Source organism: Triturus cristatus, chromosome 6, assembly GCF_964204655.1.
Source record: "Triturus cristatus chromosome 6, aTriCri1.1, whole genome shotgun sequence".
Lineage (NCBI taxonomy): Eukaryota > Metazoa > Chordata > Amphibia > Caudata > Salamandridae > Triturus > Triturus cristatus.
This window is the reverse complement of record NC_140589.1, coordinates 1346509034-1346531442: the sequence shown is the minus strand read 5'-3', so window position 1 is coordinate 1346531442 and position 22409 is coordinate 1346509034. Positions and strand designations below refer to the sequence as shown.

At 49.8% G+C, this 22409-nt stretch overlaps 1 protein-coding gene across 1 annotated transcript in view; it reads right to left on the bottom strand.

The window, feature by feature from the left end:
* The window catches only part of XPO1 (exportin 1), a 908600-nt gene that overhangs the window by 131551 nt on the left and 754640 nt on the right, over positions 1-22409 (bottom strand). The window contains exon 19 of the mRNA XM_085612347.1: positions 2437-2543. Coding sequence (XP_085468473.1) covers positions 2437-2543 — 107 coding nt within the window. The remainder of the gene's footprint in view (positions 1-2436; positions 2544-22409) is intronic.

The following is a 22409-nucleotide window of genomic DNA, read 5'->3' as shown; positions in this document are numbered from 1 at the left end:
TCCCCCACGTCCTCCGGAGGAGAAGCAACAGGTTTCGGTGAAGGAGACTAAGGTGACGGAATGAGATAATCGTGACTCTTCCTCCTCTAACAGGGGGATGGTACCAGAGGAGTCACCTTACTTGGAGAGGTAAGTTCTGGGGTAATTCTCTTCCTGGCAAATTCCCGTTTTTCTGGGGGGTTTTCTCTAGTCGACGAGATATCCGTCAAAACTATCATCGTCGATGCCGTTACTGTCATCGACGATCCTGTTGCCGCCGTCGACGATCCAGTCGACGACGTGATCGTGGTCGAAGGTCTCGGCGTCGACACTGCCACCGTCGATGGAGGTATAGCATTAGAAGTACGTTTTACCTCAGTTTTCTTTATTGACGCTCCCGTTGACGTAGATTTCTCCAATTTTTCCTTGGTAGGTGTGGAGGCCGGCTTCTTGAATGAATGTTTGACTTTAGGGGGTGCTTGAGGGCTCTGAGCTTTTCCTCTTTGCATGTTTTACCCCTGAAGCATAACCCTTGCTCTCCTTTTCCTTACGTGGAGGAGATTTTGAGGGACTGTGCCCAGAAGACCCAATAGTGGTCTTTTTAAGGGCCTTCTCAGGTTTATCCCCTGAGGTATGAGCCTGAGGAGATCTGCTTCTTTTCTGAGATCTCCTAGAAGTTGTAGACGCCTCATCACTGTCACTAGACATGAAGTCTTTACTGGTTTTAAGTTTTTGAAGCCATAGTAAAAGCCTTCATTCACGATCCCTCAGTGTTTTATTAGAAAAGGTACGACATACCTTACAGTCCTTTGCCTGATGGTCTGGATAAAGACAGTATATGCAATCTTTATGAGGGTCGTCTGTATTTCGCCTTTTCTTTGAACAGGTAGCACAGGCTCTAAATAAACCTTTCTTCTCTGTCAGCCATTGTCAGGAGTTGGTGAAGAAAAAGGCAGTTATCAAAAATTATCAAATTAGTTGAAGAACTCAAATCCAGAGTGAAGTAGAAATAAACTGTAGAACTTGAGCAGAGCTCAAAGGAGACTCCTTAACACAACGTGTGGTAGAAAATCTGAGGGCAAGAGGTTCTCTCAGGAGTGTTCTAGAGGGTAAGAGGCTCTGATTGGTTCAGAGACAAGTTTGGTCCTTTTTTACATAACGAAGGTTATGGGTTGCAAAGGGGAAATGGGCCTAGGCCTCTTTTCAGTTTGCTATACTACTAAGCATTGCTTATTTATGTACCGGAGACTCCTGTCTCGACGACGGGGAATGATTCAGGCATGTGAATCTAAGAAAGCTCCAATACTGGAGTAAATAAAAAATCCAACACAAAAAGAACAAGAAACAATTCATTGAAGGGAAGCAGGCTACAGGCTGAAAGAATTCCATTCAGCAAGTAAGCCTCACCCAGTGGCAGATGCAGAAAATTCTAGCACATCCATAGCTTTCTAAATCACCAATTATAGAGAGCTAACCACAATTTGGAGAGGGCGTTTAACACCTGAATTCTGGAGGTTAATGTACAAACATGCAATAGACTATTCAGCAGAGTAAGTTAGCCATCCCATTGTCATTATACAGATAATATTGAAGCCTGCATATCTAATGCGTTCAAGTCATAGCCACAGAACATTTAAACACAAATTTGTGAACACAGTATAATTTTTCTGCAAGGAGTTGATCCTTAAAATGTAAAGCCCCCTCTCCTCCCAACCCTTTTATTTAGCGCACAGTGTAGGAAACTGGGCTTTTGATGAATTTACCCCTACATCCACCAATTTCTGCCCCCTTTTTACCTACTAGATGCTTATTTTTGATTGAGTGCCCAGAGGCCTGCTAACCAGACCTCAGTGATCCTGCCCTTGAGCACTAAGGTAGGGTGCATTATATTTAATGTGAGGACATATCTGTACTATCAGATATGCCCCGGTGATATCTAGATATTTTACTAGATATTGCAAGTAAGCAGGGAAGCCATCTTAAGGTTTGCACTGGTAAAAAAGTTTTCCTTTTTACATAATGGCTTCACCAACACATATGGTGTTTTGTACCAAACACCTCTTATTAACCCAAAACTGATTCCAATGAATGATTTATTGATATGCACCTAAAGGGCACCTTAGAGGTGCCTCCTGAAAACCTACCAACCACTAGTGTTGCTGATGGACTGTCCTTAGCCAGCCTGCCATTACAAACGAGCTTGACCCCCAGGAGTCAAACTCCTATGAAAGAATCAGTAGCGGTTCATTGTAGGAATCGGCAAGATAGGGCAGCCAATTCCATGTTAACCATCACTGTCAGTCCCTGCTGTACATGGAACGCAAACAGGACATCAGAAAAGTGTAATTCTTATAGGGGGGGAGGGGGCGGGGAGGAAGAGGAGGAGTAGGGCATGCCGTCTCAGGTCACAAGTGCTGCAGATAAAAAGTAAAAACATACAAAAAACATAGAACTTACCATTTGAGGATCATTGGATCGGCTCACCCACCCAGAAATAAGTTTCAAAGTTTCCCTTTTCACAGTTCGCATACTTCTGATCAAAGGCTGTTTTGTAACCATTTCACCTGCATAAAAGCCATAGCCAGGTTTAGTCAGTATATTTCACATATATATCTCTCTATATACATCTATCAACAAATCTTTCGATAAATCTATATTTACAATCTCATCAATAACCTCAAAACAATTTACATCTCAAGCCTGCATTACTATTAATTCCAAGCTGCTGAAATGCCAATTATGGGATGTTCAAAATATATCTATGGTCACAGTACAGTTATAATTACACGTTTAAGAATGAGACAGCATAGGCATCCAGGCCGCACCCCTGGCAATCCATCGACATCTTTATACAAATCGTACTCTAGCCATCTTTATAATATTATTTATCAACTGTGCAATACTTCTAGATTGCAAACCCTTAGACATCGGGGTCTTGCCTTATTTATACAGCACTCAAGTTGCCTGCACGTGCAAGCAGGTATAATATTTCACTTTCACAGAAATGCTCATTTAAGTTATTAATATCGACTAATCTGGCCAATATGTGAGAACAGGTTTATAATCAATACAAATTGTATTTTGATAAAGAGGCATGGATTATAAACATTGTATGTACCCACATGTAGGCTATGTTGGCCTATTTTAATTTATTTTTTCCATTAAGAAAAAAGGTAAATAAACTTTAAAACTTAACTAATGAAAAACTAAGCAACTTTTCATGGCATTTTAATGGGGAAGAACACAGGGTAAAAGGACACCTTGGACTGCAACCTAAAGGTGGAAAATGGCTCTTCTAATTGACCCAGAAATACCAAAATCGCTTTATGGCCTACTTTTTTTTTTTATTTCAAATCCTTTTTATTGATAAAGAAATAGAAAAATGACAAAGACAAACACTAAATGACATGTGCATTCCCCGAACAAATAGACACATAGTACCTGAGCACTGGCAAGTCTATAGATGAGTCACACCCATCACGGACATATGGAGTCATACTCCTCAAACACATAGTAATAAAATCCGTAAGTCAGGACAATAATTCGGACCCTCACGTCCGAGTAACAAAATAAATTAAATTAAACTAAGATATGTCATGAAACCACGCTCAGCACACCAAGCTCCGATTGCGCCATGTTGAGTGAGCACCATAACTTCCAATGCCTCATTTCATGTGTGTTACCTTTCCGAGTCCGCCACATCCCTGTGTGTCATGCCCATCACCTACACTGCCCTGGCATACATCAACCACCCCTCTAGCTGGGTGCCCTATGTCAGTGGTGTGGGCACTGGTGCAGGAGCCCTGTGCCCCTACAGTACCCAGGTCCATTCCTGGGCACTGTAAGTGCAGTGCTGCCATTTAAGAGAGTACATGGTGCTGAGAGCTCGTCAAACACGAACTCCACAGAACCATAATGGCAACACTGAAGACTGAGAAGTTTGGTATCAAACTTCTCACCACATTAAACCCGCACTGATGCCAGTGTGGGATTTAATGTACAAATGCACGACAGAGGGCATCTTAGAGATGCCCCCTGAACCTACCCTACAGTCCACGTCTTGTCTGAGGGGCTGCCACACAGCAGACATGTTGCTGGACCCCTGGGTAGAGAGCCATCTGCTGTCCTAGGCCTGCAACAATGCACATCTTGGGTGAGGTGATAGGTCTCGTCCCCCAGGATGAGCAGCGGAAGCTTCAAAGGCATGCTGCCTTTGTGAGATTCTCCAGGTCACTTGCTGTACTCCGCAACTGGCCCCTACCGGTTCTGACCCCCACTCTGGCGGGAAGACTGGCCAGAAACCCCAAGGAAGGAAAGGGGGTGTGCCAGACTGCCAACCCCACCCATCAGGTTGGGGAGGCGAGGACAAGCACATTTCTGGGCTCTCGCCATCTTGAAGATGGAAGCCCTGCCCAATCAGGACTGGGCTACTGCCCCCTTCCAATAGGAGTGTGGCAGGATAGGGGGTGTACCCACCCCAGGGAGGGGACCCATTGGTCCCTGCCCTTTACTTACCTGTAACACCCCTAAATTTAGTATTTAGGGGCACCCTGAACCTTTCTTATTCAGATCCAGATTCCGAAACAAGAAAGAAGAACAAGGAACAAGACAATCTGCTGTGCAGCTGCTAACAAGAAGACACCAACTGAGTTGGCCCCAGCCCTACCGGCCTGTCAACCCTCGAACCTGCTCCAGCTAAACCCCGGCATCTCCAGTGGTCAGCAACCTCAAAAACCCCAGAGGACCCGACTGCCTTGTGACCAACTACCTGGGACTCCCATGAGCAGTGGTTCTGCTCAGAACCAGCTTCTAACCCCTGGCATCAGCCAGGAACCGCGAACCCTGCTCACTCTGCACCCGCCAAGCCTGGCCTGTGCTGGAGTGTACAAAGACCACGAGGACGTCCCCCAGCGACTGTGACCCTGAATCCAGCACCCAAAGACCCACCTCGATGCTCCAGACGCCTGCAGCCTCAGAACCAGGGACCCCTCTAACCGCGACCAGCAGAGGGTAACATTTCCCGACACCAAAAGGCACCCCTGCACCTGGCGCCCCGCGGCCCCCTGTGCCCAACTCCTGGGTGCCTACCTATCCTCCAACTACCCAACTTACCTCTCGAAGTAGTTTCTTTTCTGTAACTCCAGTTCTGTAGTAGGGGTATCTCCGTTATAGTCATAATCTAGTGACTAGTCCCGCCCATGTGCGTGGACCCCGGAGCAATAATCTCTTAAGTCGTCAAGCCATGCAGACCTGCATCTACACTTAAGAGAGAATTTAAAGACAGATAATGCGGCCTATATCCACAGGCTACACTGCCCAGTACTTCAACTAGAAAATTCCACCAACATCCACAAACAGCATTGCCTGCCCAGCTTTTTCCACAGAGAAAAACCTTCCTCTACCAGCAAAAGCCTCTTGAATGATAGAGAGGGAGGAATGGACAGACAAGCCCCATAGGCTGCCATTATGTGGCTCAGAACAGGATACTGTGCCTTTAAGAAAACTTTCCAGAACTTTCCCAGTATCCCAGAATGCACAGCAGGTCCCTTTTACTTTCAGTTCTTTTTGCAGACGTAACACGCCAGACCTGTAGCATTCCTTACATTAACATTTATCTCTCCACCGGGTAGGAGGGCCGGTGCTTATGACTATAACAGAGATACCCCTACTACAGAACTGGAGTTACAGAAAAGAAACTACTCCTTCTGTAGTAGGGGGATCTGTGTATAGTCTAATCTAGTGATTAGAATGGCAAGCCCATCCCCACACCAAAACGGCGGTGGAGAAGACTACAAAATAATAACACTACTGTGCGAACAAATTTCGCAGCGAAGCCTGCCCAACCTGAGCATCTGCCCTGGCATCCGTGTCCAGACAGTAATGCGCAGCAAAGGTATGGACCGACTTCCAAGTGGCCGCCTTGCAGATTTCTGCAATCGGAACATTACGCAGCAAAGCAGTCGTGGCAGCTTTGCCCCTGGTGGAATGAGCCTTAGATGCCCCCTAAGGTCTTATTAGCCTTTTGGTAACACAATTGTATACAGGACACAATCCACCGAGAGATGGACTGTTTGGAAGTAGCAAGACCGGTCCTGACTGATCCATAATCGATAAACAATTGGTCTGACCTACGAATATCTTTGGTCTTATCAAGATAAAACTTCAACACCCTCCTAACGTCCAGGGAATGTAGAGACCTTTCCGCTGGAGAAGAGGGATTCTGAAAAAACGTAGGTAAAGTTATGGTCTGGTTGACATGAAAATCAGATATAACCTTAGGAAGAAATTTAGGGTGAGTACGCATAACAACCTTAGCAGCATGAAATACCGTATAAGGTTCTTGGCAACACAACGCCTGAAGTTCACTCACCCTGTGGGCCGACGTAATGGCCACTAGGAACGCCGCCTTCCAAGACAGGTGCTGCAACGAAGCCTTGTGAATAGGTTCAAAAGGCTCCTTCATCAATCTGGACAGCACCACATTCAATTCCCATGAAGGCGAGGGAAGGCTGACAGGAGGGAACACTTTCTTCAAGCCTTCCAAAAAATCCTTGATCACAGTGATCTGAAAGAAGGAAGTCTGTGAAGGGCATTTCCTGTAAGCAGTCAAAGCAGCGAGATGGACCTTAATGGAATGGAAATTAAGGCCAGACTGTGCCAAATGCTAAAGGTACGGAAGGATGACATCTTCCTTACATGTCGTCGGGTCAAAGTGCTTGGACTTGCACCAGATGCAGAATCTCTTCCACTTGTAAGCATAGGATGTCCTAGTGGAAGGTCGCTTAGCCTCCTTCAGTATATCCATACAATCTGCTGATAGATTCAAATGGCCATATTGCACTATCTCAGGAGCCATGCCGCCAAACTCAAAGACGAGAGGTTGGGGTGCACCAACTGCCCCCCGAACTTCGTGAGAAGGTCCGGCCTGCACGGCAGCCGTATGTGAGGAAGGAGAGACCGGTGAAGCAGGTCCGTGAACCACCACTGTCTGGGCCATTCCGGGGCAATCAGGATCATCCGCGCCCCGGACTGGGACAGCTTGATGAGCACCGCCGGAATCAGGGGAATGGGTGGAAAAGCGTACAGAAAGCTGTTTGACCAGTCGATCCATAGTGCATTGCCCAGCGTCCCCCGCTGGTAGTACCTGGATGCGAAGTCTCGGCATTTGCTGTTTTCGGCTGTGGCGAACAGATCTACGTCTGGAGTCCCCCACCTTGCGAAGACTTCTCCTAGTACTTCGTCGTTTATGACCCATTTGTGGTTTTCCTGAATCAGCCTGCTCAAGGCGTCCGCCTGAGCATTCTGTACCCCTGGCAGATGCGTGGCCGTAATAGTCAGTCCTCGGGCCAGAAGCCAGTGCCAGATCGCCTGCGCCTCCTGCGACAGAGTGCGCGATCTCGACCCCCCCCGCTTGTTGAGGTAATACATCGTGGTTGTATTGTCCGTCTGTATCAGCAGCGAGTTGGTCTGGAAGGACGGATGGAAGGCCTTCAATGCCAAGTAAACGGCTCTGAGTTCTAGGAAATTGATGTGGTACGTCGACTCCAACGGGGACCAATTTCCTTGTATCTGTAAGTCTCCGGAATGCGCTCCCCAGCCTTGGAGAGACGCATCCGTCACGATACTCTTCGTGGGAATGTCCTTGTGGAAGGGAACCCCCCTGAGGAGATTTTCCGCCGAACACCACCACTTCAGCGACTAAAGAGCATGCAGAGACAGCCGTATCTTGTCGTCACAAGAACCTGTCCTCTGATCCCACTGATCCTCCAAGCACTCCTGCAGTGGTCTCATGTGCAGACGTGCGTGAGGAAGATACATGAGGCCATCGATCCCAGCAGCGAAGACACTGTCGTCGATGGAGCGGTCATAAGAGCCTGAGCCTTCCGAAGGAGTGATAACCGTATCTCCTCCGAAGGAGACACGCTTGCTGACAGCGTATTGATGGAGGCCCCCCCCAAGTACTGTATGCACTGGACCGGAGTCGGGACAGACTTGGACATGTTGACGTGCAACCCCAGCTTGTTCAAGAGAACGCACGTCTTCTGGAAGTGCGCTTGTGCTTCCGAGAAGGAGGCCTTGATCAACCAATCGTCCAGGTACGGGTAGACAAACACCTTGTTCCTCCGCAGGTGTGCAGCTACCACTGCCATGCACTTCGAGAAGGTCCTGGGCGCAGACTTTAGCCCGATTGGCAGTACTGTGTATTGATAAGGATTGGCGCCGACTTGGAATCGCAGGAACTTCCTGTGTTTCTGTGCAATGGGCACATGGAAGTACGCATCCTGTAGGTCTATGGCACAGAGCCAGTCTCCCCGTTGCAGCTGAGGGTAAATCTGATGCAACGATAGCATGCGGAATTTCTCTCTGCGAATCCATTTGTTTGCTTGCCGCAAATCCAGAATGGGCCTGAACTCGTTCTTGTCCTTCTTGCGAACCAGGAAGACCCGAGAGTACAGACCTCTTCCCCTTTAAGACAGAGGTACGTCTTCCACCGCCTTTTTCCTTAACAGGATGTCTGCCTCTGCCTGGAGCTCTCGCAGTTGATACCGTGAGCTTACCGGCGGAATCGCTGGAGGCGGGCTGATGAACCGAAGACTGTATCCATTGCAAACAATATTCAGCACCCACTTGTCCTGAGTAATTTTTCTCCACTCTGCCCAAAAAGATTGAACGCTTCCCCCCACTGGAGTGGGTAACGGTTGCAGGGGAAGTAATCGCTCAGGGCCGAGACCCAGCCGGGCCCTTGGTCGCTGTAGCGGACTGCTGGCCGCCTCTACCCTTCTGGCGCTTCTGGAAGGGTTTCCGGAACTGCTGCTGTCCCGAGGCCTGCCCACGCCCTCTGCCTGCAGCCCCGAACCGTCTCTGGAACAGGCGCTTTTTCTTCAGGCTTCTCTAACCCGACAGCCGTCAGGGTCTCTGCCTCCGTCTTCATGCGGGCCATTTCGTCATCCGCATGCTTGCCGAACAGGGTTTCCCCCGAGAAAGGCAGTTGGCCACTCTTTGTTGTGCCTCCGGTTTGAGTGAGGTAAGGCGAAGCCAAGCGTGACGCCGTTGGTTGATGCCATGACAATATCCATGTGCCGCTAACAGAGACGCGGCCGCGCTGATAATCTGATTTCACACCAGCATCCCCTCACGCAAAGTCTCTAGAAAGTCCTCCTTGTCGCGAGGCAGCAACTCCGCGTACTGCTGGAGAGACACCCATAGGGCACGGTCGTAGCGCCCCAACAGAAGCCGTCCCACAGACCTTTCTGCCCGCCGAGTCTAGCCAACGGCTATCCTTATCAGGCGGCACTGTCGAGGGAGTGGTAGCATGCTGCTTCCTTGCCGCCGTCACAATGACCGAGTCCGGTTTCGGGTCCATCCTCAGAAAGGTCGGGTCCGATTCCGGCGCCCGATACTTCTTTAGGAGCCGTGAGGGGGCTGGTTTCGTCACCGCCGGAGTGAGGAACAACTTCGTAGCGGGCTCCACCAATCCCGGCACTAGTGGCAGCAGGGGGCGAGGCAGGTGCTTCTTGTGCAGCGTCTCGAAGATCACGGACGTCGTAGGTGTTGGCACCGTCACCGTGATCCCTAGCTTGGCCGCACCCCTCAGTAGCACCTCCTGGAAGGAGACTATATCGTCGACAGGCGATACTCCCGTCCCTGGCGAGTCCGACAGCGGCGGCGAGCAGTCCCTGGCAGACGATTGGGTGCGGGATCTGGCTCTGCGCCTCCTGGGGCGTTGCTCAGATGTCGATGACGACCGTCCACGGCTCCGTGATCTTCCTCTCCGTCCGGAGCGGGAGCGCGATCTGGGCTTAACCTGGTGCCGCAGCCTCGGAGTTCTCTTCGGGGTAGTCGGATACCTAGGCAATGACAACGAGCGCGGCGGGGCCACAGGTGGGCCCAACGGTGTGTCCGGAATGTTATGAGGCGGAGGAGGAGGCGGCGGCGTAGGGATCCGTGGTGAGGGCTCCCTTGGCAAAGGAGGAAAGGGTGGCGACCTAGGCTTAGGAGGTGTATACACCACTGTGTACACCGAGCCCGGTGACTCCGTTCTCTTCCTTTGTGACCCCGAGGAACTCCTGGCGTCAGGACTCCTCCTGCGCTGCCTCGGTGTCGGCGAACGCCTCCTCGACGGCGAACGCCTGGGACAGGTCCTCGACGTCGGGAATCCCCTCAACGGGGACCGTCTCCTCTTTGCCGACGGCGAACGACGACCTCACCTCGACGGCGAGTGCCTACGCCGGGACTGGTCTCGACGCCGATGACTCGACGGAGAAGGCGTCGACGAAGATGCTGTCGTCGTCGACGGCGGACTGCTCAGCTCCCTCGACGGCGAATGGCGACGCAGTTTCTCCCCAGAGCCCTGGGGAGACTGTGAGCAGACTGCAGCCATCCTCCTCGACGCCGTAGTCGACGTCGAATGGGGACGTTTGCTGGGCTTCCTGCCCCTGGGGAGCCCCCAGGGGCCTCAGCATGGGCAGAATCAGCCCGTCCTGACCCACCTTGTGCCCTCAGCCTTCTGTCCTCCAGGCCCAGGAGCCTGATCTTCATACTTTCCTTCAGGGTCCTGGCTTAGAAAGATTGGCAAATGTCACTCCTCTGGAACATGGGACTGGGGAAGGCAGACGATGCACACCCTGTGTGGGTCTGACTTGGCCTTCTTTCTCTCGCACTCTGGACAATTGTCAAACAAGCCAGGCATGTTGACCACACAGAGCACACAAGGAAGGCAACAAGGTTCTTAATAAGCACTTGAAAAGTGAACAATATCCAAATAAACCCTTGAAAATGGAGAGCTCAATGCTCCAGGGTCCTGCTAGCAGGAGCCGGAAAAAACTACTGAAAGTAAAAGGGACCTGCTGTGCATTCTGGGATACTGGAAACGTTCTGGAAAGTTCTTTTAAAGGCACAGTATCCTGTTCTGAGCCACATAATGGCAGCCTATGGGGCTTGTCTTTCCATTCCTCCCTCTCTATCATTCCAGAGGCTTTTGCTGGAAGAGGCAGGTTTCTTTCTCTGTGGAAAAAGCTGGGCAGGCAGTGCTGTTTGTGGATGTGGGTGGAATTTTCTAGTTTAAGTACTGGGCAGTGTAGCCTGTGGATATAGGCTGCATTATCTGTCTTTGAATTCTCTCTTAAGTGTAGATGCAGGTCTGCATGGTTCGACAACTTAAGAGATTATTTTTATTGCTACGGGGTCCACGCACATGGGCAGGACTATTCACTAGATTATGACTATACACAGAGATCCCCTACTACAGAATCTTCGTCCCCGAGCTTGCAGCCTTTGTTAGTTCTTAAGCTTCTCCTTTGAAATCCATTGAGCGCCCGATGGCTCAAAAGCACCCTGCACCCAGCCGCCCGAGTGCCCCTGGCAGAGCAACTTCTACTCTAATCTACTTCCCCATTTGCCCTGAGCAAGTGACCAGGAGCCCAGCTCCCACAGCCACGTGGCCTGCTAGTCAGCAGCCACCAACCAAGGCCCGGCTACCTCTCATAGGATAACATTGGGCCTAACTCACTCTGCACCCGGCTGCCCCTGTGCTGCTGAGGGGGTAACAACTGTAGCTACCTGACCTTGGGAGACCCCCCCCCCCCCCCCCCCGAGTCTATGCCCAGAACCTTAACTCTGCCAGTCGAGTACTTACCCTATAGAAGAAAAGGATGTTATCGGCTTTTGGGTAACATTGACTGGTTTCACTTGGAAATTCTTCTAAGTGTCGAGTTTTGAAACTTTAAAATATTCATCTAAAATCAGCAGACTTACGAAAACGAATTTACTCACCTATTATCGAGAGCGATCCCAGTGCTGGATCTTGCTGCCCAGCACTGACCCTGAAAAGTAATTACAACCATACTTACCTATAACTTGATTTTCCTTCCATAGGATAACATTGCCTGGTTTTCACCAGAAGTTCTTATGTCGATTTTGCAAACTTACAAATATTCGTTAAAAATCCCCTGTATAACAAACACACATTCTTTCAACTGTTGACAGGAGATGCCCCAGTGCTGGATCCAGGATCAAACACTGAGTTAGCAGGTAAGTGGGGTGAAGATTACTTTTTCTAAGTGAATTTCCTCCCATAGGATAACATTGGTGATTATATGTGAAAAAGTTTCCAAGTGTCAACATTTAAAATACAATAATATTCCTTAAAAATCGTAACTGTAACTAAACCGTTTTTACTCAACTGTTTACAGGAGATGTCCCAGGACTGAATCTAGGATCCAGTCCTGTGGTAAGAAAAGTAATCCAAAAAGTAATTATTGCATTTAACTGGAAATTCCCATTGAGCTTAATGTATAATTGTGTTTGAAATTGTGTTACCTATTACAACAACTAACTATTGCATACAAAAGTCTATTGCCTATTGAAAGTATCTATCTAAAGCATCTCATTTTGAGAAAGTGTATTTTGATACCTATTGTTGGCTCTAAAATAAAAACTATACATTTGTATACAAAACCATTGGCCTAGAGTTCAGTTCTTGAGTGTGTGAAACCATTTGCTGACAGTGTGTACAACAAATGCTTTACACTGTCCTCTGATATAACCTTACTCTCTAAAGTGGTAGCTTGGTCGAGCAGTAAGGCAGTATCTAACTTTAGCTTCTGCTAATCCTCTGGGGACTGTGGACTCTGTGCACACTGTACCTATTTGGGAACAGTATATACAGAGCCACTTTCTTACAGGAGACAACTGCCTGTCGTCGAGATTGGGGAAGACTGAAACCCCTGACCTGCGCAGATGAGTTGCGTCCACCGCCATCACTTTCGTGAACACCCGAGGTGCGCTGATAAGGCCGAAAGGGTGCACGGTGAACCGAAAGTGCTCGTGGCCCACCTTGACCCGTAGGTAACGCCGGTGGGCTGGCAGGATGGGGATATGAAAATAAGCATCCTGCAAGTCCAACGCTACCAGCCATTCCTGCGGGTCTAGGGCAGACAAGACGTGAGCAAGCGTGAGCATCTTGAACTTCTCTTTCCGGAGGAAGCGATTGACGTTCCGGAGGTCTAAGATAGGGCGCAGACCTTTGTCCTTCTTCAGGACCAAGAAGTAGTGGGAGTAACAACCACGACCTACTTCTCCAGCAGGAAGTTACAGCCCTCTTGGCCAAGGGGGCCATCGAGTGCGGTCCGATGGCAGAAGTGCCAAGTGGTCCCCCGACATGTGGTGGAACTTAGGTGGCATGGCTGGAGAGGTAGATTCGACGGGGAGGGAGTAGCCCCTGCGGACTATTTGCAGAACCCACCTGTCCTAGGTTATGGAACGCCAGTGGAGAAGGTAATGGCGAATCCTGCCACCCACTGGCATCAGGTGGGCCTTAAACACCGGACTAAGAAGGTTTAGAGGCGGCAGCAGGGGAGGTGGTGGACTGACCAGTCCGCTGTCCTCAGGATCCACCACGGCGAGTCCCACATCCGTGGCTGCGCAGCCTTGCGGGTCGGAAAGGAACTCGCGTGGGTGCCCCGACCTGGAGCTTTAAAGGACCGAAAAGCGGAGCCTGAGGGAGTACGCGTGGTGGCGAGACCCAAGGACTGGGCCGTAGCCCGAGAGACCTTAAAGCGTTCTAGGGTGCTATTCGCCTTGTCACCAAAGAGGAGCGTACCATCAAAAGGCGTGTCCAACAGAGTGTTCTGGACATCCCCAGAGAAGCCAGTAGTGCGGAGCCAAGCATAACGACGAAGCGCCACAGTTGTGGAAAGTGCCCTACCGAGTGAATCGGCCGTGTCAAGCTCACAACGAATAGTAAATTTCGCAGCATCTCCCCCTTCGGTAATGGTTTGGGAGAGATCCACCCGTGCTTCCACAGGGTACTGAGGCAGCACCTGTGCCACGGTGTCCCACACAGAATGGGAATAGCGGCCTAGCAGGCACGCTCTATTCACCTCCCGCAACCCAGAGCTGGCAGATGTGAAAATCTTTTTCCCAAATTGCTCTAGATTCCTTGTCTGGAAGAGCAGAAGGGAACGCACTCGGCGAGGTAGAAGACTGGACAACCAGGCTCTCAGGTGTCGTGTGTTGTGTGACAAAGCTGGGATCGCCCGGCGCCGGGCGATGGCGCGCCACACCCTTGTCAACCGGGACACCTGTGTTAGGTTTAACCCAGGTGCCCAACAGGATATCAGTAAGCGCTTCATTGAAGAGCAGTAACTGCTCCGCAGAGGACGACTGCGGCTGAGGACCTCAGTCAGGAGATTGGTCCTGATAGGAACAGAGGGGAGCCAGAGGTGAAGAGCCTCAGCTGCCCTACTCAATGCCACCGAAAAAGTCACAACCTCCTCCGTGGCCACGGAAGAAGGGGACAGAGTACCAGGTTGTGGAGAGAAATCCGATCCTCTGGAACCTCCACATCGCCTTCCCATTCAGGCTCATCCTCACATTGAGCTGCAAGAGGGTGCTCATACCCTTCCCAGTACTCCTTCGTCCACCGGTTGCTGAAGAGGCCGGTAAGGACGAGGTGCCCTGGGAAGTGGGATAAACTCCCCTCCAAGAAATGGAATGGGAGGGATCCAGGGCCTGCGCCGAGGCATGAGCCACGGCCGGAGGCGCCGGAGGGTATGGTGCCGGCGTAGGCAAGGCCAGAGGCGGCGGAACGGAGGCAAACTTTTCCGACGAATCCATGGGGCCTGAAGGTGCTCCGGAGGGACCCGATAGGGCAAACACATGGCGCAAGGCCGACATGAAGGCCTGCACCTCGTCCGAAGTCGCGTGCAGGCCCGGAAAGGGTGGGTAGGCCGCAGGCAACAACAGAGGCACTAACAGAGGCACTAACGGAGGAACGGGGGAGTCACCGCCCGCCCCCTCCACCGCGTCCCGCGACCGGTGAGGGGTAGGGGGAAGAGTGACGTCGCTTCTTTGACTTTTTATGGCACCTAGACATACCTGTCCCCGATCCAGATAAGCGATGCTGATGGCTCTGTGACCGGTTCCTTGACCTCCCACGGGAGCAGGACCTCGATCGGCGTCGAACCGATTGCCGGACCTCCAACAACTTTCGGGAACGCTCGCACAAAGCTTTCGGTGCCAAGGCCCGACAATCGGGGCATGCCTCTGGGTCATGGGCGTGCCCCAAGCATAAGAGACAGGTTGTGAGGGTCCGATACCGACATGTTTCGACGGCAGACCCTACAGAACTTAAACCCGGGCATCCCTACTGCACCAGGATTCAAGTATATGAGAAAACAAGTTATCAGAATTCAAGTTAAAAATTAACTAGGAGGTACCGCTCTCTTGGATGTGCTCTGCTGCACGGAAAAAGAAAAACATGACATCAGCGCGCATGGGCACGTCTAAGTAGCTCTGATGAAGACATCTCTGTGGCTACGCCAGCGACGTACATGGAGCCGTACGACGACGCCTACCAACGGGTACTGCTGACAAAAACTTTCCGGATCCAGTCTAACACCTGGGGATATTCTAAGGTAAATAATCTATCACTAACATGTCTCTTTCAGATATCCAACATAGGAACATTTTTAATAGGGCAGTAGTAAACAAACTACCCCCATTAGAATCAACTTTAGGTCTAATATGTATGAAACTGGGTTTTGTTACAGTAGTCCCCCCACATTTTTCCTGGTATTTGATGCAACTTTCACGTGCACTGGGTTTCCTGCTAACCAGGTTCCAAGTGCCCATATTCTGTCCCTAAAACCAGTTCAAGGGTCAACTGATCAGTCCTTTAGCATCTCTAAGCTCCTTGCCAGTGGTAGCTCTGGTACCTACAGCATAGGTATTAAAGAGGGCCCCTCAGAGCTACAACATATCTTGTGCCACTCTAAGGGATCAAGCACCAACCTCATTCGGACTGCCACTGCAGGCTGCAGCATGATAGTGCACTAATAAGTGGCTAAAACATGGCAAACACCCTGTGTGCCCTGTCCCCCAAACACTGCATGCAGCAAGCTGTACAGCCCTAAGGCAGGGTGCAGCATATAACATGAGGACATGCTTGTACCCTGTGCTGGCCAGTTCAATTACTGACAGTACAAGTAAACAAGGACGCAATATTACAGTATGTACTGGGCACTGATCAGAACGAGTTTCCGGCTACATAATAGCTTCACTGAAACCTATGGTGTTTGGTATGAAACACCTCGCATTAATAAACCCACACTGATTCCGGTGTTGGATTTATTAATACAGGCACCAAGAAGAACCCCCTGAAAACCTACAGAAAACATGTGTTGGCTGAATGGTCCTGTCCAGCCTGCCACAACAGATGTGCTTGTGATCCCACTGAACGTGAGGCACCCACATTTTAAGGTCGGAAACAAGTCCTGCTCTGGCAGAAGGCGTTACCTTCGTAACTCATGATGAATAGTAATCGGTATATCAAGGGAGAGGGCTTCAATGGCCTACACCACCTGTGATATGCAAACCTGGATTCCCCCGGATCGGAAAATGGCGCCCACAACTCAGGGCCCATTTTGCACTAGGACAGGGACAGTTAGCTAGTCATGAGGAGTGTTAACCCTTAGGCTAGTACCGCCCCTAAGGTGGCTACCTGAAGTAAACATGCCTAGGAAAATTCCACCATCTTGGATTTTGGTGGAATTAAGTCATCTGGGTTAGGGCTATGCCCACTTCCAACAGGAAGTGGTCATATAGAGGGTGTAGTCACCTTAAAGGTAGGTAGCCCATTAGCTACTACCAAACACTTCTTGTAATGCTCCTAAATACAGTATTTAGATGGCACCCCTGATGCCAGGACTTCAGATTTGACGAACCAAAAGAATAAGTGGACTGAAGTTTGCAGCCCTGAGAACAGAGGAGCACAACAGATTTGGCGCCAACCATGCCAGCAGCACCCAACCCTAGTGGAGAAACCTACCCGTCCTACTGCCATGCACACTCCAAGAAGACCGTAGGGCTGCCAGTGCGTCCCAAATCAGACAACTCCGTTGGAGTAGATGAGCTATGCGCCCCTGCAGCCGCAAGCACCAGAGAAACCAGGCACGGTTCAATGTCCTGCTGCTCACCCGGACTGCTGATGCTGCAGCTGCCCAGGAAGAAGTACCCGACACCTTGCAGCAGCCACGGCTTGTGTCCAGTACTGACACCAAGGAAAACCAACCTGCCTGTCAGGGACATTGAGACCCACATCATGAGTGGCCCAACAGTCCTGTTTGCCCCTCTTCAGCAGAAACAAAGAGTGAGCCTCTGACTGCTGCCACCAGACACCTCAGCCCACCCCACAGCCGGAGTCATAGGCAGGGGACAGTGGAGACTGTCTAAGGCGGAACCCAACCTTGGGTTTGACAAGACTGGACTTCCAGTCCTCACTGGCAGCAGTTTTCTGCAGGCCCCCTCCAACTGCTTGTGACACCAGCACGGGTCCAGATGCCAAAAGACACCCTGTATCTGAACCAGACAGCCCGCGGAGATGTGGACCAACGGAGTGCCTATGTGACTGAGCATCCTCAAAAGTCGAACCCCCTGTGGGTAACCACTTTGGAAAGAAAAGAAGGTCAAGTTCGGAGGACAACCTTGTCCGGATGAACAGCAAGGAAAGGAGACTTAGAAGACAGCCTGAAGCTCAATCACCCTGCAAGTAGAGGGGATGGCAACCAGAAAAGCAGTCTTTAGAGTCAAGAGTCTAAGAGGACAATTATGTAGTGGCTCGAAAGGAGGGCACATAAGATAAGTCAAAACAAGATGCAAGTCCCACTGGAGCATTACGAAAGGAAGAGTAGGAAAAAGGTGAATAATGCCCTTAAGAAATCTATTTACAATAGTGGACTTGAAAAAAGAAGGTTGATCAGGAAGGCGAAGAAAGGCCAAAATGGGTGAAAGATAGCCTTTAGAGTGCCCAGAGCAGAGCCCTGCTGGGCTAAAGAACGAATGAAGAGGAGAATATGAGAAAAAGCCCTCTTTCTGCATGATAAGCCCCCACTTTTTTGCTGAATTGCTGATGTTCTTCGACTGAGTGTGCCCTGGGCTCCTGCTAATCAGGTACCCAGGGCCTATATTCCTTCCCTAAAATTGCATTGAAGCCTAAACCCAATTGGCATCCCTGGCCACAGGTAGCCCCCTGGTAAATGATACCACAGGTACCCAGGACACTGACCAGGGAAGTCCCCTAAGGGCTGCAGCACTTATTGCGTCACCCTTGGAGGCCCTGCACCTTTTTCACTCACATTGCCTGTGCAGGCTGTGTGTCTTGGTGCAGAACAAAAGTGAAGTTGACATTCCACACATCCCTGTGTGCCATGCCTACAACCCACTGCCCTGGCCTAGGTCAGCCACCCCTCCAGCTGGGTGCACTATGCCAGTGGTGAGGGTACAGGTGCATGAGCCGTGTAACTCTTCAATGCCCAAGTCCATTCTTAGGCATTGTAAGTGCAGTGCTGCCATTAAGGGTATATGGTGCTGGGAGTTTATCATTACGAACTGCACAGCACAATAATGGCTACACTGAAAACTGGGAAGTTTGGTTAACTTCTCAGCACATTAAACCCACACTGATGCCAGTGTGGGATTTAATGTAAAATGCATGACAGAGGGCATCTTAGAGATGCCCCCTGAAATTCTACCAACTGCTAGTGTCCAGACCCACCTCTGCCAACTCCATCCCTCAGGTGGGGGAGGCGAGGTGAAGCACAACTCCGAGTCCCCGCCATCTTGAGGACGGGGGGACCAAACCAACCAGGGACAGGCTCCTGCCCCCCCCCCCCTCCCACTGGAAAATGGCACAAGAGGGGGTGTACCCACAGGTCCCTGCCCTCTACCTACCTGTAACACCCCTAAATGTAGTATTTAGGAGTCACCCTGAACCTTGCTTCCTCAGATCCAGAAACGAAAACAAAGATAAGGACTGAAGAGCCGCGCAGAGCTAACAAGGAGGAAGACGCCCACAGACTTGGCCCCAGCCCTACCGGCTTGTCTCCCCTTGAACCTGCTCCGGCAAAATCCTGGTGTGTCCTGCAGCCAGCAACCTCAAAAACCCCGGAGGACCTGCCTGCCTTCACTTTCAAAGACTGTCTCCCGTGAACACCAGATTTGTTCTGACTCCAGCTCAGCAAGGATCCACGGGCCTGCACCACTCTGAAATCCAATGCCCAAAGCCAGAGTTTGAGTGGCCAAACACGAAGAGTAGGTCTCTCCGGCGATCCTGACCCGAGATCCGGCGACCCCTGACCTGCATCAAGCCTCCAGCAGATGCCTGCAGCCTCAAACTGGAAGGTCCCCCCGAACGCGACCAGGAGCTGGTAAGAGGATCCTACCCTAAAAGGCACCAGTGCACCCGACGCCCCATGACCTTGGGTTGTTCAACAGATGCTGCCTAATCAACCCCCAAGATGCCAACTTACCTCTCCAAGTGGTGATCCCACCCAGAAGACCTTTGCCCCCGAGCCTGCTGTGTGTTTGCAAACTGGAGACTCCCCATTAAAAGCTACAAGACACCTGATATCAAAACAGAACTCTCCACCCGGCCGCCCCAGAGCCGGTGAGGATGCATCTTTTGTGCTGGCCTAAATCCCGATTTGCCCTGAGCTCAAGTCAAGGAGCTTTGCTCCCACAACCCAGTGGCCTGCTCGTCAGCAGCAACCAACTGGAGGCCCCCTTCCCCCGTTGAATAACATTGGGCCTCAGCACTCTGCCACCCTAGTGCCGCAGAGGGTATAACATGAGTGCATCCTTGACCTTGGGTAAGCCCAGAGTCTAAACCCAGAATACCAACTGTAAGAAAGTGGCTCTGTATATACTGTCCCCAAATAGGTACAGTGTGTACAGAGCCCACAGTCCCCAGAGGTTTGGCAGATGCTAAAGTTAGATATATGCAAAAACAACAATTGATGGACAGAATGCAGAACAATGTCATACATTCACCCCAGTACAGAGATCTGGGCCTAAATCCATGTTTTTTTTGCTCACCATGCCATTCCAGTTTGAACCCAGCCATATGCAAATCAGTCTTGACCCTGTGCTTCATGGGAACAGTCCAGCCCGAACTGCCACGCCAGGTCTTCCCTGGACTGGAACCAAGCATCCTAGGACCGGTTTCGGGGTTTCACCCCTCTTCAGCCAGGATAGCTTGATACCAGTGGCATGGAGAGCACGGGACTTACATCTGAGCATGGCAGTTTGGGCTGGACTGTTGCCATGAGGCACAGGGTCAGACTGATTTGCATATGGCCTTGTCTGAACTGGGGTGGTGGAGTGAGCTAAAGAATGATGGATTAAACCCAGATCAGTTGACTGGGGATGAGTGCGATTTGCTCAAGCGCTCCGTCCATCATCTCCTTTGGTATCGCTAAAGTTAGATATATCCTTACTCTCTAAAGTGGTAGCTTGGTCAAGCAGTAAGGCAGCACAAGAGGACCGTGTAAAGCATTTGTTGTACACATTCAGTCAGCAAATGGTCTCACACACAAGAACTGAACTCTAGGCCAACTGTTTGTATATATAAATATATCGTTTTATTTTAGAACCAACAATAGTTATCAAAATATACTTTCTCAGAATGAGATGCTTTAGTTAAATACTTTGCAAAGGACAATTGACAACACAATTATAACATTGAGCTCAATGGGACTTTTTAAGTAAATGCAATTTCAGTTACTTTACGTATGATTTTCTTACTCTGGGTTGGATCCTGGATTCAACACTGGTGCATTTCCTGTAGACAGTTGAAAGGAATCGTTTTTGTTACACAGGCGATTTTTAGTGAATATTTTTAAGTTTCAAAAATCGACACTTGGAAGAATTTCCAAGTGAAACCAGTCAATGTTACCCTATGGAGGAAAGGAATATACTACTTACCAGTATGCATCTGTTCTTGGCATGTAGATCTGCAGAGCCACACACTTAGGATAGTAGATCGACATCTGGTGTTGGGCTTGGATGCTTGCAGGTTGTTGTTGTCTTCAGAACAAGTCTTTGGTCACAAGATAGGTGACTCCTCCCTTGGACGACAGTGCGCATAGGCATCAACTCCATCCCCAGAATGTTTTTCGCCATGATGGGAAATGAGTTTGTAGAAAAGAGATGTCCATGTGTGATGTCTAAGTAAGACAATGCTGCAACAGATACAGGTCCCGGGGAGGTGGGTGGGCGTGTGTGGCTCTGCAGCTCTACATGCCAAGACTAGATGCATACTGGTAAGTAGCATATTCCGTTCGAGGCATATGAGCTGCAGATCTCACACTTAGGATAGACTATATAGCAGTATCTCCCCTAGCGGTTGTCACCTGTATCGGTTGCAGCAGTTTGAAATAAAGTTTTAAGGACAGCCTGACCCACAGAAGCTTGTTGCTTTGCTTGCACGTCAACACAATAGTGTTTAGTGAAGGTGTGTGTTGTAGACCATGTGGCTGCCTTACAAATATCTTCTACGGGAATGTTTCCTAAGAATGCCATGGAAGCCTCTATTTTGCGTGTGGAATGCGCTCTAGGGGGAACCGTTAGTGTGTGTTTAGCCTTGTGGTAGCATATTTGGATACATTTAACTATCCACCTAGCTATCCCAGACTTGGAAATGGGGTTGCCTTTATGTGGTGGAGAGAAAGCAACAAACAATTGATTTGCGGAATGATTTGGTTCTGTCAATGTAGTAAAGAAGGGCTCTTTTAACGTCTAAGGTATGAAGCGCTCTTTCAGCTACCGAGTATGGATTTGGGAAGAACACTGGTAACTCTACTGATTGGTTAAGATGGAACGGAGATGTGACTTTTGGAAGGAATTTCGGATTTGTTGTAAGAACCACTTTGTTACGGTGTAAGTGTAAGAATGGTTCTTGTATGGTTAAAGCCTGGATCTCACTTACCCTTCTGAGGGATGCGATAGCGATAAGGAAAGCCACTTTTCATGTGAGGAACTGTAGCTCGCATTTATGCAGAGATTCAAATGGGGGTCCCATGAGTCTTGTAAGAACAATGTTTAGATTCCACCCTGGAGAGGGTGGTAATCTGGGAGGAATAATCCTTTTCAGTCCTTCCATGAAGGCTTTGATCGCAGGTACTCTAAAGAGTGACAAGTGTATTTTGTAAGTTGGCTGCTAAGTGGAGACGTATGGATGAGTATGCCAAATTACATCTTTGCAAGTGCAGTAAGTAGCATATGATGTCCTGGATGGATGCATCCAGTGGGTTTATATGATTGTTAGTGCAATAAATGGCAAATCTTTTCCATTTTGCAGCATAGCAGGCTCTAGTGGCAGGTCTTCTGGCCTCTCTTATAATATTCATGCAGTGTGGTGGCAAGTTGAGGTAACCGAACTCTAGGACTTCAGGAGCCAGATCGCCAGATTCAGTTGACCTGGATCTGGGTGTCTGATTTTTCCATGGTTCTGGGTTAATAAGGATGGGGAGAGATGCAGTTTTTGGTGTGGAACTAGCGAGAGTTCCAGTAGTGTTGGGAACCACGGCTGGCGTGCCCATGTGGGAGCTACTAGGATCAGTTTGAGAGACTGTAGCATGAGCTTGCGTACCACT